We start from the raw sequence: 20,210 nt of genomic DNA, 5'->3' as shown, positions 1-20,210 counted from the left end.
CCCGTCTCGGCCTCCCAAAGTGCTGGGATTGCAGGCTTGAGCCACCGCGCCCGGCCATTCTTTTTTTTTTTGAGACAGAGTCACGTTGTGTCACCAGGGCTGTAGTGCAGTGGCATGATCACGGCTCACTGTAGCCTCAACCTGCGGGGCTCAAGTGATCCTCCCACCTCAGCCCCCTGAGTAGCCAGGACCACAGGTGCATGCCACAGCATGCCTGGCTAGTTAAAAAAAAATACACATGCACATATGTACATATATACGTTATATATATGTGCACATATGTACACACATGTTTTATATATTTACATACATGTATGCATTTTATATGTACATATATGTATGCATTTTATATGTGTACATATATGTATATATGCATGTAATATATGTATATAGGCACATAGGTGTATATACATACATGTATGTATTATATATGTATATATAACTATACACACACATGCACATACACACACACATACTTTTTTTTTTTTTTTTTTTTTTTGTAGAAATAAGGTCTCCTTGTGTTGCCCAGGCTGGTCTCTAAACTGGGCTCAAGTAATCCTCCTGCCTCAGCCTCCCAGGGTGCTGGGATTACAGGCGTGAGCCACTGCACCGGCCCGTGCTAATTTTCTATGCAAGTGTTTGTCTTTTGCTAAAGGGTAGATAGAGTATAAAAGGTCTTTTACTCTCCAGTTCTCTGTTAAACGACTGCATAGTGGTTTTCCCTTTTATAGTATTTGTTTCTTCTGTTGCTTTTCCTTTCAAATGAGCCATGAAGAATAGATATTGTTTACATCAGACTTGCATGTCATGCATGATCAAGAGCAATGTGTGTGGTCATCCTACAGCTCCTATTGCTTGTATGTTAGAAAAAGCCAGATGTCAAGATTCATTATTGTCAACTAGAAGGTTTTCACATTACATTGCATATACTGTTAGGAGAAGGAAAGGAATAAAGTTTATCATGATAGAAGTGTCCTACCATATTTTATACTAAAATTACAGCGAATCTTGCCGCATACTCCTTTGAATAACCTCCTTGTTACTGCATACATTTTTTTCCTCTGAAATGGTAGCAAAAATATCAGAACATATTGGATATGGAACTTAAGCCAAATTTTTGTTCAAGGCCCTCTGCAGTCTTACATTATCCCTCCTTCAAGGCCGTCTGCAGTCTTATATTATCCCTCCTTACCTGGCTTGCTTTCTTGCTGGACCCTAGAGCACACCTTTTGTTTCAGCCAGGCCACATTGCCCCCAGACACTTGCCATGCTTACTTCTGATCCTTTGGCTTTAGTTTAACTGTTTTTTCTCTTCTGAAAAGCTTCTTCTTTGTCTTTTTCATGTATCCACATAGTAATTCTCTTTTTCATGGACCAGCTCAAATACCAACTCATTTTTTCCTTCAACCTGAGGGTCAACGTGAACATCTTCCTTGGCCCTACTTTTCCTTTGAACTCTGGTTTTATTTATCTTCACTGTTAAACTTATAGAAAGACTGGTTTGGTCTGTGTTCCTCTTTTCTCTTCCCCCGACCCTTTTTTTTTTGGATGGAGTCTTGCTTTGTCGCCCAGGCTGGAGTGCAGTGGCGTGATTTCAGCTCACTGCAACTTCTGCCTCCTGGGTTCAAGTGATTCTTGTGCCTCAGCCTCCCTCGTAGCTGGGATTACAGGTGTGCGCCGCCACACCCAGCTAATTTTTGTATTTTTAGTAGAGATGGGGTTTCACCATGTTGGCCAGGCTGGTCTTGAACTCCTGACCTCAAGTGATCTGCCCGCCTTGGCCTCCTACAGTGCTGCGATTACAGGCATGAGCCACGGCACCTGGCTGCTTTTCCCTTTTTCCTAATCCTTTCCAATTAGATCCTGCTCTGTTCTCTACTGTAATTGCTGGCTTTCAGTTACTTAACAGATATCTATTGTGTCTGCCAGGGCCTGGGTAGTTAGGGGCTGAGGTGTAGCAGTGAACAAAACAAACAGTTCCTACTCCCAAGGAGCCAGCTTCCAAATGTGAAGACAAATATAAGTAAACAAATCATCCAGTAAGGTAATTATAGATGGTCATAATCTATTAATATACTTGAAGCACTTCTCCCACTTAGAACTGGAGGTCAGAGAAGGCCTTTTTGGGTAGTGGGTGTCCTTTTAACAGAGATTTAAAGATCAATGAGCTAGCCACTGGAAGAGCTTCTTGAAGGCAGTCTTCCTTCTCCACTTACTTGTTTGACAGCTGTCTTGCCACTGAAACCATTACCAAAGACCTTTTCAGAACTTTTCTTACCACCTTAACTCACATTGAGTATACCTTCCTTTGAACTTAATTGTGTGAACCAATTTTTCTAGTACTTAGTGTGTGCTACTTGCCTTACAAATTTTATTTTGTCCTGCCTCCTGAGATTATCAGATTGAAGTAGAGACCCAAATAATTCTCTGATTATAGTGTTTCTTCTACTACTATGTAGATAGAGAACATAAATATTTGTAAGTAAAGGTAGGGAAGTATCTTAGATTGTATTTATCTTACATTTTAATGAGTTGAATGAATTGTTTCTGATGAATTGCAAACTTAGTAGGATATTTTGTGTGGATGACATAAAGCTTAAGCTACCAGGTCATTTGCTTTTTGGTCATTGTCATAGTTTTCTAGTTTACACCTTGTTAGCTAAGTATTAAATTTTATAAGACTTAAAATGAAATAGGACCATGTCATGCATAATGTATGTGTGTCTATGTAAAATTTTTCATGTAAGGAAGTACATGAAAAGTTTAGAAAGACAAAATTTTGGAACCTTGAAAAGCAAGTTAAGGAGCCAGGCATAACTTTTTATATATTACAATCAGGGCTGCTTTATATAATATTCAACAGCACTTGATTGCAATCAAAGAAAGATTTTTCATTGTGGGAAGACTCATGTCTTTCTGTTTTTTTTTTTTTTTTTTTTTTTTGAGACGGAGTCTTTTTTTGCCCAGGCTGGAGTGCAGTGGCCGGATCTCAGCTCACTGCAAGCTCCGTTCGGGTTCACGCCATTCTCCTGCCTCAGCCTCCCGAGTATCTGGGACTACAGGCGCCCGCCACCTCGCCCGGCTAGTTTTTTTTTTTTTTGTATTTTTTAGTAGAGACGGGGTTTCACCGTGTTAGCCAGGATGGTCTCGATCTCCTGACCTCGTGATCCGCCCGTCTCGGCCTCCCAAAGTGCTGGGATTACAGGCTTGAGCCACCGCGCCCGGCCTTTTTTTTTTTTTTTTTTTTTTTTTTCTTTTTTTGAGACAAGGTCTTGCTCTGTCACCTAGGCTAGAGTACAGTGGCATGGTCACAGCTCACTGCAGCCTCAGCCTCCTGGGCTCAAGATATCCTCCCACCTCAGCCTCTCAAGTAGCTGGGACTACAGGCACGTGCCACCATGCCTGACTAATTTTTAAATGTTTGGTAGAGAGTGGGTGTCACTCACCATGTTGCCCAGGCTGGTCCTGAACTCCTGGGCACAGGCAATCTCCCACTCAGCCTCCCAGTGTGCTGGGATTATAGGCATGAGCCGCTGTGCCCAGCCTGTTTTTATTCATTTTGCTACTGAATTAAAAGTTCTGGGTTATTGGTTCATTTTTCTTAAGGTAAAAAAGTACATTTCTATGGAGTTGTTCATATTAAAAACACTCAACAAAGTAGGAATAGAAGGAAACTACTAGCATAATAAAAGCCATATATGAAAAGCCCACAACTAACATCATACTTGATGAAAGATTGAAAGCTTTTCCTCTAAGATCAGGAACAAGGTGAGGTTGTCTCCTTTCACCACTTTTACTTAACTTAGTACTAGAATTTCTAGCCAGAGCAATCAAGGAAGGTTAAGAAATAAAATGTATCCAAATTGGAATGGAAGAAGTAACATTATCTCTGTTTGCAGATGATATAATTTTATATGTTGAAAATCCTAAAGATTCCACAAAAAACTGTCACAACTAATAATTGAATTCAGCAAAGTAGCAGTCTGCAAAGTTAACACACAAAATTCAGTTTCATTTCTATTATTATTATTTTTTTGAGACAGAGTCTCACTCTGTCGCCAGGCTAGAGTACAGTGGCATGATCTCGGCTCACTGCAACCTCAGCCTCCTGGGCTCAAGGGATTCTCCTGCCTCAGCCTCCCAAGTAACTGGGACTACAGGCGTGCCACCACACCCAGCTAATTTTTGTATTTTTAGTAGAGATGGGGTTTCACCATGTTGGCCAGGATGGTCTTGATCTCTTGACCTCGTGATCCGCCCGCCTCAACCTCCCAAAGTGCTGGGATTACAGGTGTGAGCCACCATGCCCGGTTCAGTTTCATTTCTATACCCTAACAATGAACAACCTAAAAAGGAAATTACAAAACTATTCTATTGGCGATAGCATAAAAAATAATAAAATACTCAGGGATTAACCAAAGAAGTGAAAGTCTTAGACAATGAGAAGTGCAAAACATTGCTGAAATAAATTAAAAACATAAACAAATGGAAATACATCCTCTATTCATGGATTGGAAGGCAATATTGTTAAAATGTCAGTACGACACAATGTGATCTACAGATTCAATGCAATCTCTGCCAAAATCCTAATGACTTTTTTTTCGTAAATAGAAAAATTCTCTGGCTCCTGGGTTCAAGCAATTCTCCTGCCTCAGCCTCCCAAGTAGCTGGGATTACAAGTGCCTGCCACCACGCTGGGCTAATTTTTGTATTTTTAGTAGAGATGAGGTTTCACCATGTTGGCCAGGCTGATCTCAAACTCTCAACCTCAGGTGATCCACCCACCTTGACCTCCCAAAGTACTGGGATTACAGGCGTGAGCCACTGTACCCAGCCAGTAATTCTTTTTTTTTTTTTTTTTTTTTTATACTTTAAGTTCTAGGGTACATGTGCACAACGTGCAGGTTTGTTACATATGTATACTTGTGCCATGTTGGTGTGCTGCACCCATCAACTCGTCAGCACCCATCAACTGGTCATTTACATCAGGTATAACTCCCGATGCAATCCCTCCCCCCTCCCCCCTCCCCATAATAGGCCCCGGTGTGTGATGTTCCCCTTCCAGAGTCCAAGTGATCTCATTGTTCAATTCCCACCTATGAGTGAGAACATGTGGTGTTTGGTTTTCTGTTCTTGCGATAGTTTGCTGAGAATGATGGTTTCCAGCGGCATCCATGTCCCTACAAAGGACATGAACTCATCCTTTTTTATGGCTGCATAGTATTCCATGGTGTATATGTGCCACATTTTCTTCATCCAGTCTGTCACTGATGGACATTTGGGTTGATTCCAAGTCTTTGCTATTGTGAATAGTGCCACAATAAACATACATGTGCATGTGTCTTTATAGCAGCATGATTTATAATCCTTTGGGTATATACCCAGTAATGGGATGGCTGGGTCATATGGTATTTCTAGTTCTAGATCCTTGAGGAATGCCACACTGTCTTCCACAATGGTTGAACCAATTGTCAGATTCACCAAAGTTGAAATGAAGGAAAAAATGTTAAGGGCAGCCAGAGAGAAAAGTCGGGTTACCCACAAAGGGAAGCCCATCAGACTAACAGCAGATCTCTCGGCAGAAACTCTCCAAGCCAGAAGAGAGTGGGGGCCAATATTCAACATTCTTAAAGAAAAGAATTTTCAACCCAGAATTTCATATCCAGCCAAACTAAGTTTCATCAGTGAAGGAGAAATAAAATCCTTTACAGACAAGCAAATGCTTAGAGATTTTGTCACCACCAGGCCTGCCCTACAAGAGACCCTGAAGGAAGCACTAAACATGGAAAGGAACAACCGGTACCAGTCATTGCAAAAACATGCCAAAATGTAAAGACCATCGATGCTAGGAAGAAACTGCATCAACTAAAGAGCAAAATAACCAGCTAATATCACAATGACAGGATCAAGTTCACACATAACAATATTAACCTTAAATGTAAATGGACTAAACAGTCCAATTAAAAGACACAGACTGGCAAATTGGATAAAGAGTCAAGACCCATCAGTTTGCTGTATTCAGGAGACCAATCTCACATGCAGAGACATACATAGACCAGTAATTCTTAATTGTTTTGCTGCAAATGTTTTCTTTCAGATGATCACCTGCTCTCCTTCACCTGGTCAGAGCCATGCTGTTAAACTAAAAGTCAGGTATTGTTATTTCTGTCTTTGCTCAAAACCCATCTTACTCAGAACAAAAGCCAAAATCTTTATAATTACTCCCAGCTCCTCCCTGGTACTTCCAGCTCTTCTCCATACCCTTCTGCTCCCTACACTCCATTTCTCATCATTCTCTTCCCGCCCTCTCCTGTGGGAGCCACCCCGGCATCTTGACTCTCTCAGCTGCACCTGGTACACTGTTATTGTTGAGTGAATTAATGAGTAAATGTCAGGCAAACAGTAACCAGAGGAATGCCGATATTTTGGAACAGGTAAAAGTTGGCTTTGATGCAAGCAGCATTTTATTAAAGTGTATTAGACAGGATTCTCCAGAGACACAGGACTAATAAGATATATATAGATCTGTAAGAGGGGGGAGATTGCTGATGATACTTGGTGCATGTGATTATGGAGGCTGAGATGCCTCACTATATACCTTCTGCAAGCTGGAGAAGAAGGAAAGTCGGTGGTGAAATTTAGTCTGAATTTGAAGGCCTGGGAACCAGGGGAACTGATGCTATAACTCCCAATCCAAGACAAAGCCTGAGAACCCAGGATGGGAGACTGCTGATACGAATGTCGGAGGCTGAGGATCTGAGAATCAGGAACTCTAGTGTTCCAGGGCAGGAGAGACTGGATGTCCCTGTTCAAAAAGAGAATATTGACCCTTCCTTATCCTTTTTGTTCTGCCTGGGTGGGCTCTTAGTGGACTGGTAATGCCCATCCACATTACTGAGGCAGGTCTTCTTTACTCAGTCTACTGATTCAAATGCTAACCTCTTCCTGCAACCCTGACACAGCCAGAAGAAATGTTTTACCAGCTACGTGGGCATCCCTTGACCCATTCAAGTTGACATAAAATTAATCATTACATAAAGTTTGTCTCAAATTTCAAGAATCAGTATCATATAATCTCTTTGACAACAGTGCATTTAAACTAGATATTGATAAGGAAAACATAGGTGATAGCATATAATGCATATCACAATTGTCTTTTTTCACTTAATGTTTTGGACATGTTTATCTATTGGCATGAATAGAGCCATGACACTCTTTAAAAATGATATACATTAACTAAGGTATGCCATCGTTTTAGCTTGTCCCCTGTTGGACATGGTTTTCAGGTTTTAATTATTATAAATATTATGAAAATACACCCTTCCTCCCTGGAATCCTTAATACCACCACCCAATTTTAATTTTGTCCACATCTCTAATCAACATTTTACATATCTATTATGTCTCTTTCACAAGAATGGTAGTTTCCTGTGGGCAAGGACTTTGTTTTGTTTCTTGCTGTATCTTTAGTGTCGGAGACAGTGCCTTTTGTGCAATAGGTGTTCAGTAAATATTTGCTGAACAAATGAATGTTTCCATGCATGTCTTTGCACGTGCTTCGTTTACAAGTGCTGATGTTAAAGATTCTGAGGAAAAGTTGGATTGTAGGAGACGTGTGTTTTAAGTTTTGGTTAGTTTTTAGTTTTTATTTTGTTTTATTTTTGAGATGGAGTGTGGCTCTGTTGCCCAGGCTGGAGTGCAGTGGTACCATCTTGGTTCACTGCAACCTCCACCTCCTGGGTTTAAGTGATTCTGCTACCTTAGCCTACCTTAGTTGGGATTACAGGGATCCACCACCATGCCCGGTTAATTTTTGTATTTTTAGTAGAGACAAGGTTTCACCATGTTGGCCAGGCTGGTCTTGAACTTCTGACATCAAGTGATCCACCTGCCTTGGCCTCCCAAAGTGCTCGGATTACAGGCGTGAGCCACCATGCCTAGCCTGTTTATTTATTTTTTTTGAAACAGAGTCTTACTCTGTTGCCTAGGCTGGAGTGCAGTGGCATGATCTTGGTTCCCTGCAACATCCACTTCCTGACTCAAGGGATCCTCCAGCCCCAGCCTTAGTAGCTGGGACCACAGGCATGAGCCACCACACCCGGCTCATTTCTGTATTTTTTGTAGAGATGGGGTTTCACCATGTTGCCCAGGCTGGTCTCAAACTTCTGAGCACAAAATGATCCAGCTGCCTTGGCCTCCCAAAGTGCTGGGATTACAAGTGTGAACCACCCTGTTCGGCTGTTTTAAGTTTGAAGATACTATAGCTGAGTGTGGTGGCTCATGCCTGTAATCCCAGCAGTTTGGGAGGCCAAGGCAGGCAGATTGCTTGTGTCTAGGAGTTTGAGACCAGTGTGGGCAATATAATGAGACCCTGTCTCTACAAAAAATAAAAAATTAGCTAGATGTGGTGGTGTACACCTGTGATTTCAGCTGCTCAGGAGGCTGAGGTGGGAGGATTGCTTGAGCTTAGGAGGCTGAGGTTACAGTGAGCTATGATCACAGCACTGCACTCTAGCCTGAGTGATAGAGAGAGACCTTGCCTCAAAAAAATGATACTGCAAACTACCCTTCAGAATAAGTGGTCATACCCATTTACCATAAACGTATCTGTCCTCATACATATTCTGAAAATATTTGCTCTTTTTGCCAATTTGATGGGTGAAAAAATGGTTTGTCATTGTTTTAATTTGCATCTGCCTGGTAACTGAGTTTGAGTGTATATTTATTTGTTTATTGACTATTTGCATTTTTTCCCATGATTTAATGTGAAAAACTTCTCTGGTACACAAGGGTTTCTTGGCTTTTTGGAAATAGTATACTAACTTTTACTATTCTTTTCAGGTCACTCAGCCAAAGGAGCTCAGAAGTAGAATATATTAACAAATACAGACAGCTTGAAGCACAAGAGCTTGATGTGTGTGGCAGTGTCCAACCAACCAGTGGGCCAGGTAAACAGGTCTCTTTAAATATTTTAGATAGGATGCATGAGTGGTTCACATGCTAAAATATTAGGTTCACAGTGCATGCCTGTAATTCCAGCTACTCAGGAGGCTGAGGTGGGAGGATCACTTGAGGCCAGGAATTTAACACTAGCCTGGGCAACATGGTGACACTCTGTCTCTACAAAAAATAAAAAAATTAGCTGGATGTGGTGGTGTACGTCTGTAATCCCGGCTACTTGGGAGGCTGAGGTGGGCAGGTCACTTGAGGCTAGGAGTTCAAGTTCATCCTGGGCAACATAGGGAGACTCTCTCTCTCTAAAAAAAAAAAAATATATATATATGTATATATATATATATATTTTTTTTTATATATATATATATAAAAAATCATGTGTGCAGAGGCGTTGTGCTGGGAGGAAGCCTGGTATTCCAGCCCTGAAAGAGGGGCCAGTGCTGCTAGGGAGTAAACAGTGGGTGTGGGTGGCAGAGGCAGAGTGAGACCCTTTCTCAAAAAAATAAATAAATAAAAATGAAAGAAATGTAGTATTTTAGTTATAGTAGGGAATCCTTACTACTCGCTAATTAGGGATTTTTTTTGGGATGAATGTATGGTAGGTTGTAAAATGTTAATTTTTTTCTATTTTGAATGTGGTTCCTAAATAGTCTGTTCTTTGGAAGACTAATAATGGTCTCTTACCTTCCTATTAATTAAAACTACTTTTTTTTTTTACAATGAAGAAATTAAAATGAAATTTTAAATAATGCAGAAATGTATAAAATAAAAAAGTAAAAGGTCCTTCTTAAATTCCCAGTTCCCAAGAGTACAACTGTTCAGAGTTCACAGTTAGTTACTTTCTGTGAGTATGAAATTTTTTCTGAGCAAATTGTCTTACTAGCACCAGACCCTATTCATGTGATAGAAGTTATCTTTTGATTTTTTTTGCTTTATGAGAGGTCATCTGTCATAGATTTCTGCTAGTTCAGTTGAGAAGCTCTGCCTCCTGTCCTGCCATCCTGTGTATGTGTGCTCAGAGTTGGGCACAAGTGTGGGTTCAAGTAACACTTTCTTTTTTAGCCTTTTAAAAAGTATGAAATACAGTCGATACATAATAGTGGATTAATCCTTATCATTCTTGGGATTGATTTGGGCTTCCTGACTATACCAATTGGTATCTTTTAATGAGTCCAGGAAAATTCCGAGCCATCATCTATGGCCCACTCTTTCATTTAGTTTTGTGTTTTTCATTTGTTTGGTCACTATGCTCTATTCTGGTTAATTTCTGCTACATCTGTCACCTTAAGGTAAAAGCAGCCTTTGATTCTTTGCCTCCCTTCCTGTGTTCTTGCCTCATCATAGGCTTTGGCCTGATGTTTCCTTGCTATTTCATCAGCCCTTTGGTGCTTTTAAGGAGAGGTTTGTGTATTTCATCTAACATCTTGAGTTGACCTCAGGAAGGAGATTTGTCTGAACAACCCAGTGTATTAACAGAAGTGAGCATTCATAATGTGTGTTATCTCTGGTCCAGTTTCTACTTATGCTAAGAAAAGTACAAAGTTGTATGTATAAGAATGTTTATTGAATTGTTGCTTACCTATGGGAAGTCTTAAGAATCTCTTAAATGACAGTGAACAAGAGGATTGGTGACTTTGGTCTTTTGTACAAAGGAAGAGTACTTTGCAGCTTTGGTGGTATTAAGTAGCCATATGTGTTATTGTGGAAAGAGAGCCATCATCTGATACTTCTGTTTGGAAAGCACATTAGTTAGTTTATAGATGACTCTGTGTGATGTGATCCTTCTTGTCACACTCACGTACTGGCCCGGGGGCACAGGCAGGAGCTGGCACACCTTGCAGGCTGGGCCTGTAGCGTGCCAGATGGATTACCACTCTTTAGGACTAGCTAGATTACAAATGAATGCCTGTAACTCAGAGTGTCTGCTCTCATACTTTTAAGTTCATATGTGAAACTCTCTTTGCTTTCTTTATGCATGGTATCATAATATATTTGGGGCAATCGGATCAACTATGGCTTTGGCTACTTATGGAGGTTTTGGCTGCTTAGCCACTGACATTTATCAAGGTGTGTTCCAGGGGCTGTATGAGACAACGAGAATTTGACAAGTAAAAAAGACTTTTAACTCTGATCATCTCTGATCATTATAGAGATGATCATTTAATCATCCAGTTACACAAATAAATACTTTTTGGAAATAAGTTCTTTGAAAGGCAGCTGTATGGGGGCATAAAACAAGGATTTGACTTGGGCTGTGGTGTCAGGAAAGTAACAGTTGGGCTTAGATCTGAAGGATGAGTGAACCTTACCGAGGCAGTGTTGGGGTGCTGGGAGGGAAATGTGTGCAGAGGCCTTGTGCTGAAAGGAAGCCTGGTATTCCAGCCCTGAGAGAGGGGCCAGTGCTGCTAGGGAGTAGACAGTGGGTGTGGGAGGGCTGGGCAGGGTCAGCTGGAGGCTAATAGCCTCCTAAAGAGGTCTATGTTCTAATCCGCAGGACCTGTCAATATGTCACCTTCATGGTAAAGGGGTCTTTGCAGATATAAGTTAAGGATCTTGAGATGACAAGATTTTCCAGGTGGGCCCAATGTCATCACAGGGTTTTTCCTAGTGGGAAGCAGGAAGATCAGTCAGTAGTAGATGTGACAACAGAAGCCATAGGTTGGAGTGATGCAGGGAAGAGGCCATGAGCCAATGCAGGCAGCTTCTCCAGGCTGATAAGGCAAGGAAATAGATTCTTCCTTACAGAGCCTCCGGAAGGATCCAGCAGCCCTGCCAACACCTTGTCCTTCACATCTTTGAACCTCTGCTTCCAGAACTGTAAGAGAATCAATGCATGTTTTAAGCCACTAAGTCTGAGGTAAAACGTGACAGCAGCAGTGGAAAACTAACACACTTGTATGGGATGAGGTTGGATGAGATAGGCAAGACTAGTAACAGGGCCTATGGGCTGTAACTAAGAGTTTTAGTCTTAATACTCAGAGCAGTGGGAAGCTATGAAAGGTTCCATGCTTTTCTTGGGATGACTGTGAAGGGAGGAAGTGGGTGTCGTGTGTTTAGATTTGTGTTTTACAAGAAATACTTTGGTCATATTTTTGAGAATTGATTGGAGGGGGCCAGAGTGGACCTGAGGAGAACTGGAGGCATTGTCCTAGTCCAGGTGAGACTTGATGGTGTCTTTGACAGGGGATGGCAGTGGAGAAGTAGGGCCAGTTGAGGGACAAACTGGACAGGAATTGGTGATGCCTTGGACACAGGGTGAAGGAGGGGGCCACAGGAGGCAGAGGGGTGCTGTCCACTTTTTTTCCCTTGAGATGAGATCTCGCTATGTTGCCCAGGCAGGCCTTGAACTCTTAGGCTCAAGTGATCCTGCAACCTCAGCTTCGTGAATAGCTGGGACTATAAAGGTGTCACCATCATGTCTGCTAAATGTTTTGAAGTGTTGAAGTGCCTCTGGAGCATTGAAGAAGTGAGGTCAGGTTATCGTGCATGTGTGTATCGCGCAGACACAAAGCTATTTCTATTTCTATTGAAACCATGAGATTACACTGATGCCTCTAATTCTAGTCCAGTGCCACAGGTTTCAACATGAACATTTTGTTATATCCAGTTATAAAATAATTTGATTCAAAACACTTTTGATTTTGGTCTGATACAGGTGTTATTTCACTTATAAATATTAAAAATTATTTCTAAATAGAAATCCAAGGATACCCGTTCAGTGAATTTCTATAGATTACATTAGAATCATTTTACATAAAAATTAATCATTTTTTGAAAACTGAGATTGATTTGCATTGATAAATGAAATCTTTCCTAACAATGTGAGCCTGGTTCTAGATTGTCGACTCCTGAAGGGTTCTGTTGCTTTCACATGACAATTTGAATTTGACCTGGGATAGAGTCTTTAGATTGTAGTTAAATTCCACAGTGCTGCCTCCTTTTAAATGTGGTGATATATTTAGTGGCTGTTTGCTTCCTCCTTTTAGCTTTTCTTCTAGTTTTAAGAGAATGGCCTATGTGGAATGTCTAATAACTGAAAGGGAAACATTATTCTTTCAAGTTAATTTTGTATTCAGAATACTAGTCATACTCAGAAAAAGTCATATATAATTATCTATTTTGAAGATTTAATTTTATGGTCAAATCAGTAATGCAGTAATTAAAATTATTTTCTGTAATATATAGTGTGTAGATTTTAAGATAAGTCTTAAGTTCACCATATGAGCTGACATAATACTTATCAGTTAAAATTCCTTACATACAGTTTAGAACCTCTAAGTGCTGAACTTTTTGGTTAGATTTCATATTTGGTTGATGATGATATAGTGGAGTGTCTTAGTGAAGAGAACTGGCAATTTTTATGGCTTCCAGTTTTTCCCAGTTCATGTAAAATATTTTGTTGTTAATCATGTAGGATAAAGAGATAGCAAGAAAATAAGAATAGTCAATTTTAAGATTGAGCTATTTCTCATGCCATTTTTGGATTTTTGCTTTGTCATGTGTAGTTTGTTGATTTGCCTTAAATTATCCACCATGGTTTTCCTTCTTATTCTGTTGCTGATGCAAAGGTGCAAAAACCACACAGCTGTGAACATTTCTGTTGTTTGGTTTCCTGTCTGCCCTTTGGCAGTGTACACGGAGGCAGGACTTGATTTGTGCTGGGTCTGCTTCAGCCAGTGACCTAAAAACGTCAGCTTGTGTTTTGCGTTACATGGAGAAGGGGCTATCATATAGACAGTACTGTTAGGACTTCTGGAATTTTTTCCTGTAAAATTTCTGTCTTTAAGTAGCAACCTTCAAAATGCATGTAATCAAGTAATGTAAGCCAATATTGTCAAAGTAACAGGGCTTGTTTAGCAGCATGTGAGCCAGGGCTTGAAGTCTTCTAGCAAAACGAATGTGGCTGCAGCCTTTTTCATCTTTCTAAAAGAATCTTTGTCACCTTCTTTCCCCTTTGAATAGCTCTTCCTCAGCTTCTTACTCCCACCCTGTTCCTCACTATAATACTTGCCTCTCCCTCTGTCTGCATGCTGCGTCTGGGCTCAGGGGCTTCTTTCTCTCAGTCCAATTCACAAGGGTCATGTGGATTCTCTTCCCCTTCTTTTATTATGTTCAAGAAGGCCTAGGTATGCTAACTGGGAAAACAAGAAGGCATCAGTAATTATCATAGCACTGAGAAGAGTAATGGAAGTAAAGTGAGACTTGACAATGGAAAGAAAATCCCTGTGTTAGTGAACTTGGCAATCACTAGTGAGGCTGATTAGAAGATTAAAAAGCCATAGGTGGGGTGTGTGTGGTGGCTTACGCCTGTACTCCCAGCAATTTGGGAGTCCAAGGTCAGGAGTTCGAGACCAGCCTGACCAACATGGTGAAACCCCATCTCTACTAAAAATACAAAAATTAGCTGGGCTTGATGGTGGGCACCTGTAATCCCAGCTACTTGGAGGCTGAGGCAGGAGATTCGCTTGAACCCAGGAGGCAGAGGTTGCAGTGAGCCGAGTTCGCGCCACTGTACTCCAGCCTGGGCAACAGAGCAAGACTCTGTCTAAAAAAAAAAAAAAAAAAAAAGCCATATTGACAGGACTTAGCTTTCCCAAGTTAGGGGTCACTAATGTTTTAGGAAGAACACTGCTACTCACAAAGAAGCTATTTTTGCTTTGAGAAAGTATGACAGATCTGGCTCCTGTTTATATAATTGAGAACAGGGACCACATAACTTTGATTCAAATGTGGGAAAATAGCCACATTTTAATTATGTATTATTAGACCAATTATGAAAATTGGAATATATGTAGGGAAAAGATGTAGGAAAGCAAGAGAGAAGCCTGGTTGTGTGTTTTATTAGGAAAGGCCGAGGGTGACGCAGCAGGAGATGCTGGTCAGAAACCAGGGGCTGATGGGAAGGGAAGGTGAGCTGTGGGCGGGGGAATGAGTGTGGTGCTAAACTTGGCTAAGAGTTTATTTTGGAAGTAAAACTTATTTCTCAGCAAAAGTTTGTCTTCTGTGAGTTTTGATGATTTGTCAGTTTGTCAAGTGATGACCAGAGGTCTAGAATTTGCAGTGCAGCCAGAGAGCAGGGCATATGTTTACAAGAGGGCAGAGGAGTGTGCCTTGTCAGAACTCTGTATCATGCATCCTGAGCAGAGGCAAGCTGCCCCCTTTCCTCATACCTGTATTTCATACATTGTTTGATTTATTTATTGCTACCACTGATGTATTTTAGTAGCAGGGAATGCACACTTAAATTGATGCATTCTGTTGAAATTTCAAGGGAAAGTTTTCTCTTTAACTGTTTTGGTACCATTGAATCAGCAATGAGTGCATGTTTTACAGGCCTATTTAGAAGGTAGTGCTGAGCTTGCAATGTTGATGGCTGTGATGGAGGGATGGAATGTTCTCAGTTTGCTTTTAGACAAGATTAATAGTGGGCTACTAAGAGGAGTTTCTTAAGAAATTAAACATTTTATTTTAGGTTCGGGGGTACATGTTCAGGTTTGTTACAAGGGTGTATTGGGTGATGCTGAGGTTTGGGCTTCCGTTGATCCCATCACCTGGATAGTGAACATAGTACCCAATAGGAAGTTTTTCAGCCCTCGCCTCTCCCTCCCTCTTCCTCTTGGAGTCCTTAGTGGCTGTTGTTCCCATCTTTATGTTCATGTGTACCCAAGGTTTAGCTCCCAGTTGTGAGAACATGTGATATTTGGTTTTCTGTTTCTGTGTTAATTTGCTTAGGATGATGGCCTCCAGTTGCATCCATATTGCTTGCTGCAACGGACATGATTTCATTCTTTTTTATGGGTGCATAGTATTCCATGGTGTATATATATACCATGTTTTCTTTATCCAATTCACCACTGATGAATACCTATGTTCGTTCCATGTCTTTGGTATTGCCCTGATGGCAGTTTTAACCTGTAGAAAATGTATTTTTGTATTTGATTGTGTGTGTATGGTGTGTGTATGTGTGTATGCTGTATATATAGATTAGATAGAACATTGAGTTATCTTTTTCCAGATAAGAAATGGCATTATATTTGTTTGTTTTGACTTAATCCAGGTCCAAGGCCATCTTTGGCTAAATTAAGCAATGTGACGTGCATCCCAGGGACAACTTATAAATATCCTGATTTGCCTATAAGTCGATATAAGGAAGAGGTAAAATTGTTTTGTTATACTATAATTTTGCTGTTTGAATACATGTCTGAGGCCCAATACTTTTGGTTTCTAATTTGAAAGTTACCAGTTGCCAGGTGAACACTTCTGTGGTATACAAGGCTCTGTGGTGGATAAGAGGAGGGTGTGTTCAGGGCTACCTGGAGATGATTTTGTGTAGTAGCCATATCGATGGCTTTTCTTTTGATCTGTACTTTAATTTATTTAGTCTTCACCTGAGTACATCTCCTAACATTTAGTTTATCTAGTCTTTCCTTCCACGAAATATCTGTAAGTAAACACTTCATCTTCCCCAGGAGAACTTCTTGTTTAAAGAAACTCACTGCTAAATGTTTTTATGAAGCAAATGACATACCCTAGCATTTCCATTGGGTTTTCTTTACAGCGTTGGCTCTACCTGTCGATTAATGTAATCAATCATTAACATACCATTGTATTAACAATGCCAGGCAGATGTAGCAGTAGGATGATTAAGTTCCTAATTACTTATGTGTTATTAAGCATGGTTAAAAGTAAGCGTATTGAAACCTTTATTAACTAGACTTTTGGAAAAAGCAGTTATAGATAAAACTAGAAATGTTTCAAATTTAATTTTTACTTTGCTTTAGAGTAAATCATGCAACTAAAAATTAGAAGCCAGTATTCAAATTAATTTGTATTCCTTGACCATATCAATTGTTAGAAGGATAAGAGTTTAAATAAGTTTAGAGTGGAGGTGGGGGAGTTCTGGAGGAGGAATTTGAGTGGAGTTTTAAAAATGCTGCATATAATCTGTAAGTGGAAAAGTGGAAGTTATTTGTTTCCAAATATGTCTGGAGGTGGGAGGATCACTTGAGGCCAGGAGTTCCAGACCAGCCTGGGGCAACACAGCAAGACCACATCTCTACAAAACATACCCCGCAAAATTAGCGGAATATGGTGGCACATGCCTGTGGTCCTGGCTTGGGATGCTGAGGCGACAGGATGGCTTGAGCTTAGGAGGTCAAAGCTGCAGTGAGCCATGATTGTGCCACTTCACTCCAGCCTGGGTGACAGAGCTAGAACCTGTGTCTAAAAATAAATAAATAGATATTTAATAGATAAAAATATGTCTGAAGAATTTAAGATGACATTTTAAAATCACTTGAATGTAGTAACAGCTCTTTTTTTCATGTTCAGTAGAATTATGTGCAGATTCATTACAAAATGTTAAAATAATAGAAACTTGGTAAGAACCATAGAAATCTAATTTTACATTTTCATTTTTACAGAAGCAATTGAGACCCAGGAAGCTGGAGTTAACCTGGCCTGGTTTTTCCACAGCTATCACTAGTTACTGGTTTTGTTTGTTTGTTTGTTTGTTTGTTTTGAGATAGAATCTTGCCCTGTCGCCAGGCTGGAGTGCAGTGGCACGATCTTGGCTCGCTGCAACCTCTGCCTCTTGGCTTCAGGCAATTCTCCTGCTTCAGCCTCCCGAGTAGCTGGGGCTACAGGTGTGCGCCACGACACCCATCTAATTTTTGTAATTTTAGTAGAGACGAGGTTTCGCCATGTTGGCCAGAATGGTCTTAATCTCTTGACCTCGTGATCTGCCTGCCTCAGCCTCCCAGAGTGCTGGGATTGCGGGATTACATGTGTGAGCAACCGTGCCCAGCCACCAATTACTGTTAAATAGGTAGTAGAGTTGCATTTAGGTGTGGCAAGTGTTTGTCACCTCTTTGCTCTCTTGTGTTGTGTTTAGAATGGTTAATTAATAACTTTAGGGCTGGGCACAGTGGCTCACACCTGTAATCCCAGCAATTTGGGAGGCTGAGGCGGGCGGATCACTTGAGGTCAGGAGTTTGAGACCAGCCTGGCCAACATGGTGAAATAAACCCTGTCTCCACCAGAAATACAAGAATTAGCTGGGTGTGGTGGTACCTGCCTGTAGTCCTAGCTACTTGAGAGGCCGAGGCATGAGAATCGTTTGAACCCAGGAGACAGAGGTTGCAGTGACCCCAGATTGCACCACTGCATTCCAGGCTGGGCAATAGAGCGAGACTTCATCTCAAAACAAAACCAAACAAAAACTTTAAGATGAAAGAAAAATAAATCCTGGGCCGGGCGCGGTGGCTCAAGCCTGTAATCCCAGCACTTTGGGAGGCCGAGACGGGCGGATCACAAGGTCAGGAGATCGAGACCAGCCTGGCTAATACGGTGAAACCCCGTCTCTACTAAAAAAATACAAAAAACGGCCGGGCGCGGTGGCTCAAGCCTGTAATCCCAGCACTTTGGGAGGCCGAGACGGGCAGATCACGAGGTCGGGAGATCGAGACCATCCTGGCTAACACGGTGAAACCCCGTCTCTACTAAAAAAATAAAAAAAAAAAAACTAGCCGGGCGTGGTGGCGGGCGCCTGTAGTCCCAGCTACTCGGGAGGCTGAGGCAGGAGAATGGCGTGAACCCGGGAGACGGAGCTTGCAGTGAGCTGAGATCCGGCCACTGCACTCCAGCCTGGGCGGCAGAGCAAGACTCCGTCTCAAAAAAAAAAAAAAAAAAAAAAAAAAAAAAAATACAAAAAACTAGCCGGGTGAGGTGGCGGACGCCTGTAGTCCCAGCTACTCGGGAGGCTGAGGCAGGAGAATGGCGTAGACCCGGGAGGCGGAGCTTGCAGTGAGCTGAGATGCGGCCACTGCACTCCAGCCTGGGCGGCAGAGCAAGACTCCGTCTCAAAAAAAAAAAAAAAAAAAAAAAAAATACAAAAAACTAGCCGGGTGAGGTGGCGGGCGCCTGTAGTCCCAGCTACTCGGGAGGCTGAGGCAGGAGAATGGCGTAGACCCGGGAGGCGGAGCTTGCAGTGAGCTGAGATGCGGCCACTGCACTCCAGCCTGGGCGACAGAGCGAGACTCTGTCTCAAAAAAAAAAAAAAAAAAAAAAAAAAAAAAAGAAAAATAAATCCTGAAAGACTTCCTAATATAGGTGATACTTTACACTGACGTTTTGTGCTGATTTTGAAAGAATTTTTTAAACTTCTAGGTTGTGTCTTTGATAGAAAGTAATTCCGTGGTGATTATACATGGGGCCACAGGAAGCGGTAAAAGCACTCAGCTCCCCCAGTATATCTTGGACCACTACGTTCAGCGCTCCGCCTACTGCAGCATTGTGGTCACCCAGCCCCGGAAGATAGGGGCAAGCAGCATCGCCAGGTGGATCAGTAAAGAGCGTGCCTGGACCCTGGGGGGTGTGGTGGGCTACCAGGTGAGACCGGGAGGGATGGAGGGACTAAGAGAGCCAGCTATCTATTTCTTAATTTCGTTAAGTTTTTTTCTGTGTAAGTTGATAGTATGTGACCATTTTCTGCTGAAAATTAGTGGTGTCTCATGTGTGTAATCCCAGCACTTTGGGAGGCTGAGGCGGGCGGATCACATTAGGTTGGGAGTTTGAGAGCAGCCTGGGCAACGTGGTGAAACTCCGTCTCTACTAAAAATACAAAAATTAGCCGGGTGTGGTGGCACATGCCTGTAGTCCCAGCTACTCGGGAGGCTGAGGCAGGAGAATTGCTTGAACCCAGGAGGTGGAGGTTGCAGTGAGCCAAGCTCGCGCCCCTGCACTCCAGCCTGGGTAGCAGAGTGAGACTCTGTCTCAAAAAACAAAACAAAACAAAACAAAAAAAACAGTTGCTTATAGAAGAGAACTGTGGCATAGTTTTAAAAAGCAGTGAAACAGGCCGGGCGCGGTGGCTCACGCCTGTAATCCCAGCACTTTGGGAGGCCGAGGAAGGCGGATCACGAGGTCAGGGGATCGAGATCATCCTGGCCAACACGGTGAAACCCCGTCTCTACTAAAAATACAAAAAATTAGCCGGGCGTGGTGGCAGCGCCTGTAGTCCCAGCTACTCGGAGGCTGAGGCAGGAGAATGGCGTGAACCCGGGAGGCGGAGCTTGCAGTGAGCCGAGATCGTGCCACTGCACTCCAGCCTGGGCGACAGAGCGAGACTTCGTCTCAAAAAACAAACAAACAAACAAACAAACAAAAAAAAGTAGTGAAACAGAATTTCTTGAAAATAAGGCCGGGCACGGTGGCTCACGCCTATAATCCCAGCACTTTGGGAGGCTGAAGTGGGCG

General features: G+C 41.9%; 2 protein-coding genes across 49 annotated transcripts in view; one reads left to right on the top strand and one right to left on the bottom strand.

Annotated features, from left to right (window-relative positions):
- ATP5MJ (ATP synthase membrane subunit j) overlaps nucleotides 1-20,210 on the bottom strand; it is an 819,915-nt gene that overhangs the window by 35,907 nt on the left and 763,798 nt on the right. The gene's annotated exons all lie outside the window — the stretch shown is intronic.
- The window catches only part of TDRD9 (tudor domain containing 9), a 127,485-nt gene that overhangs the window by 17,193 nt on the left and 90,082 nt on the right, over nucleotides 1-20,210 (top strand). The window contains exons 2-4 of one of the 2 annotated variants that reach the window (XM_050798360.1): nucleotides 8,841-8,947; nucleotides 16,012-16,109; nucleotides 19,122-19,343. In XM_050798360.1, coding sequence (XP_050654317.1) covers nucleotides 8,841-8,947; nucleotides 16,012-16,109; nucleotides 19,122-19,343 — 427 coding nt within the window. The remainder of the gene's footprint in view (nucleotides 1-8,840; nucleotides 8,948-16,011; nucleotides 16,110-19,121; nucleotides 19,344-20,210) is intronic. The other variant, XM_050798361.1, reaches the window with a different exon arrangement.

Source organism: Macaca thibetana, chromosome 7, assembly GCF_024542745.1.
Source record: "Macaca thibetana thibetana isolate TM-01 chromosome 7, ASM2454274v1, whole genome shotgun sequence".
Lineage (NCBI taxonomy): Eukaryota > Metazoa > Chordata > Mammalia > Primates > Cercopithecidae > Macaca > Macaca thibetana.
The sequence above is the reverse complement of the archived record's forward strand: the minus strand, read 5'-3'. Positions and strand labels throughout refer to the sequence as shown.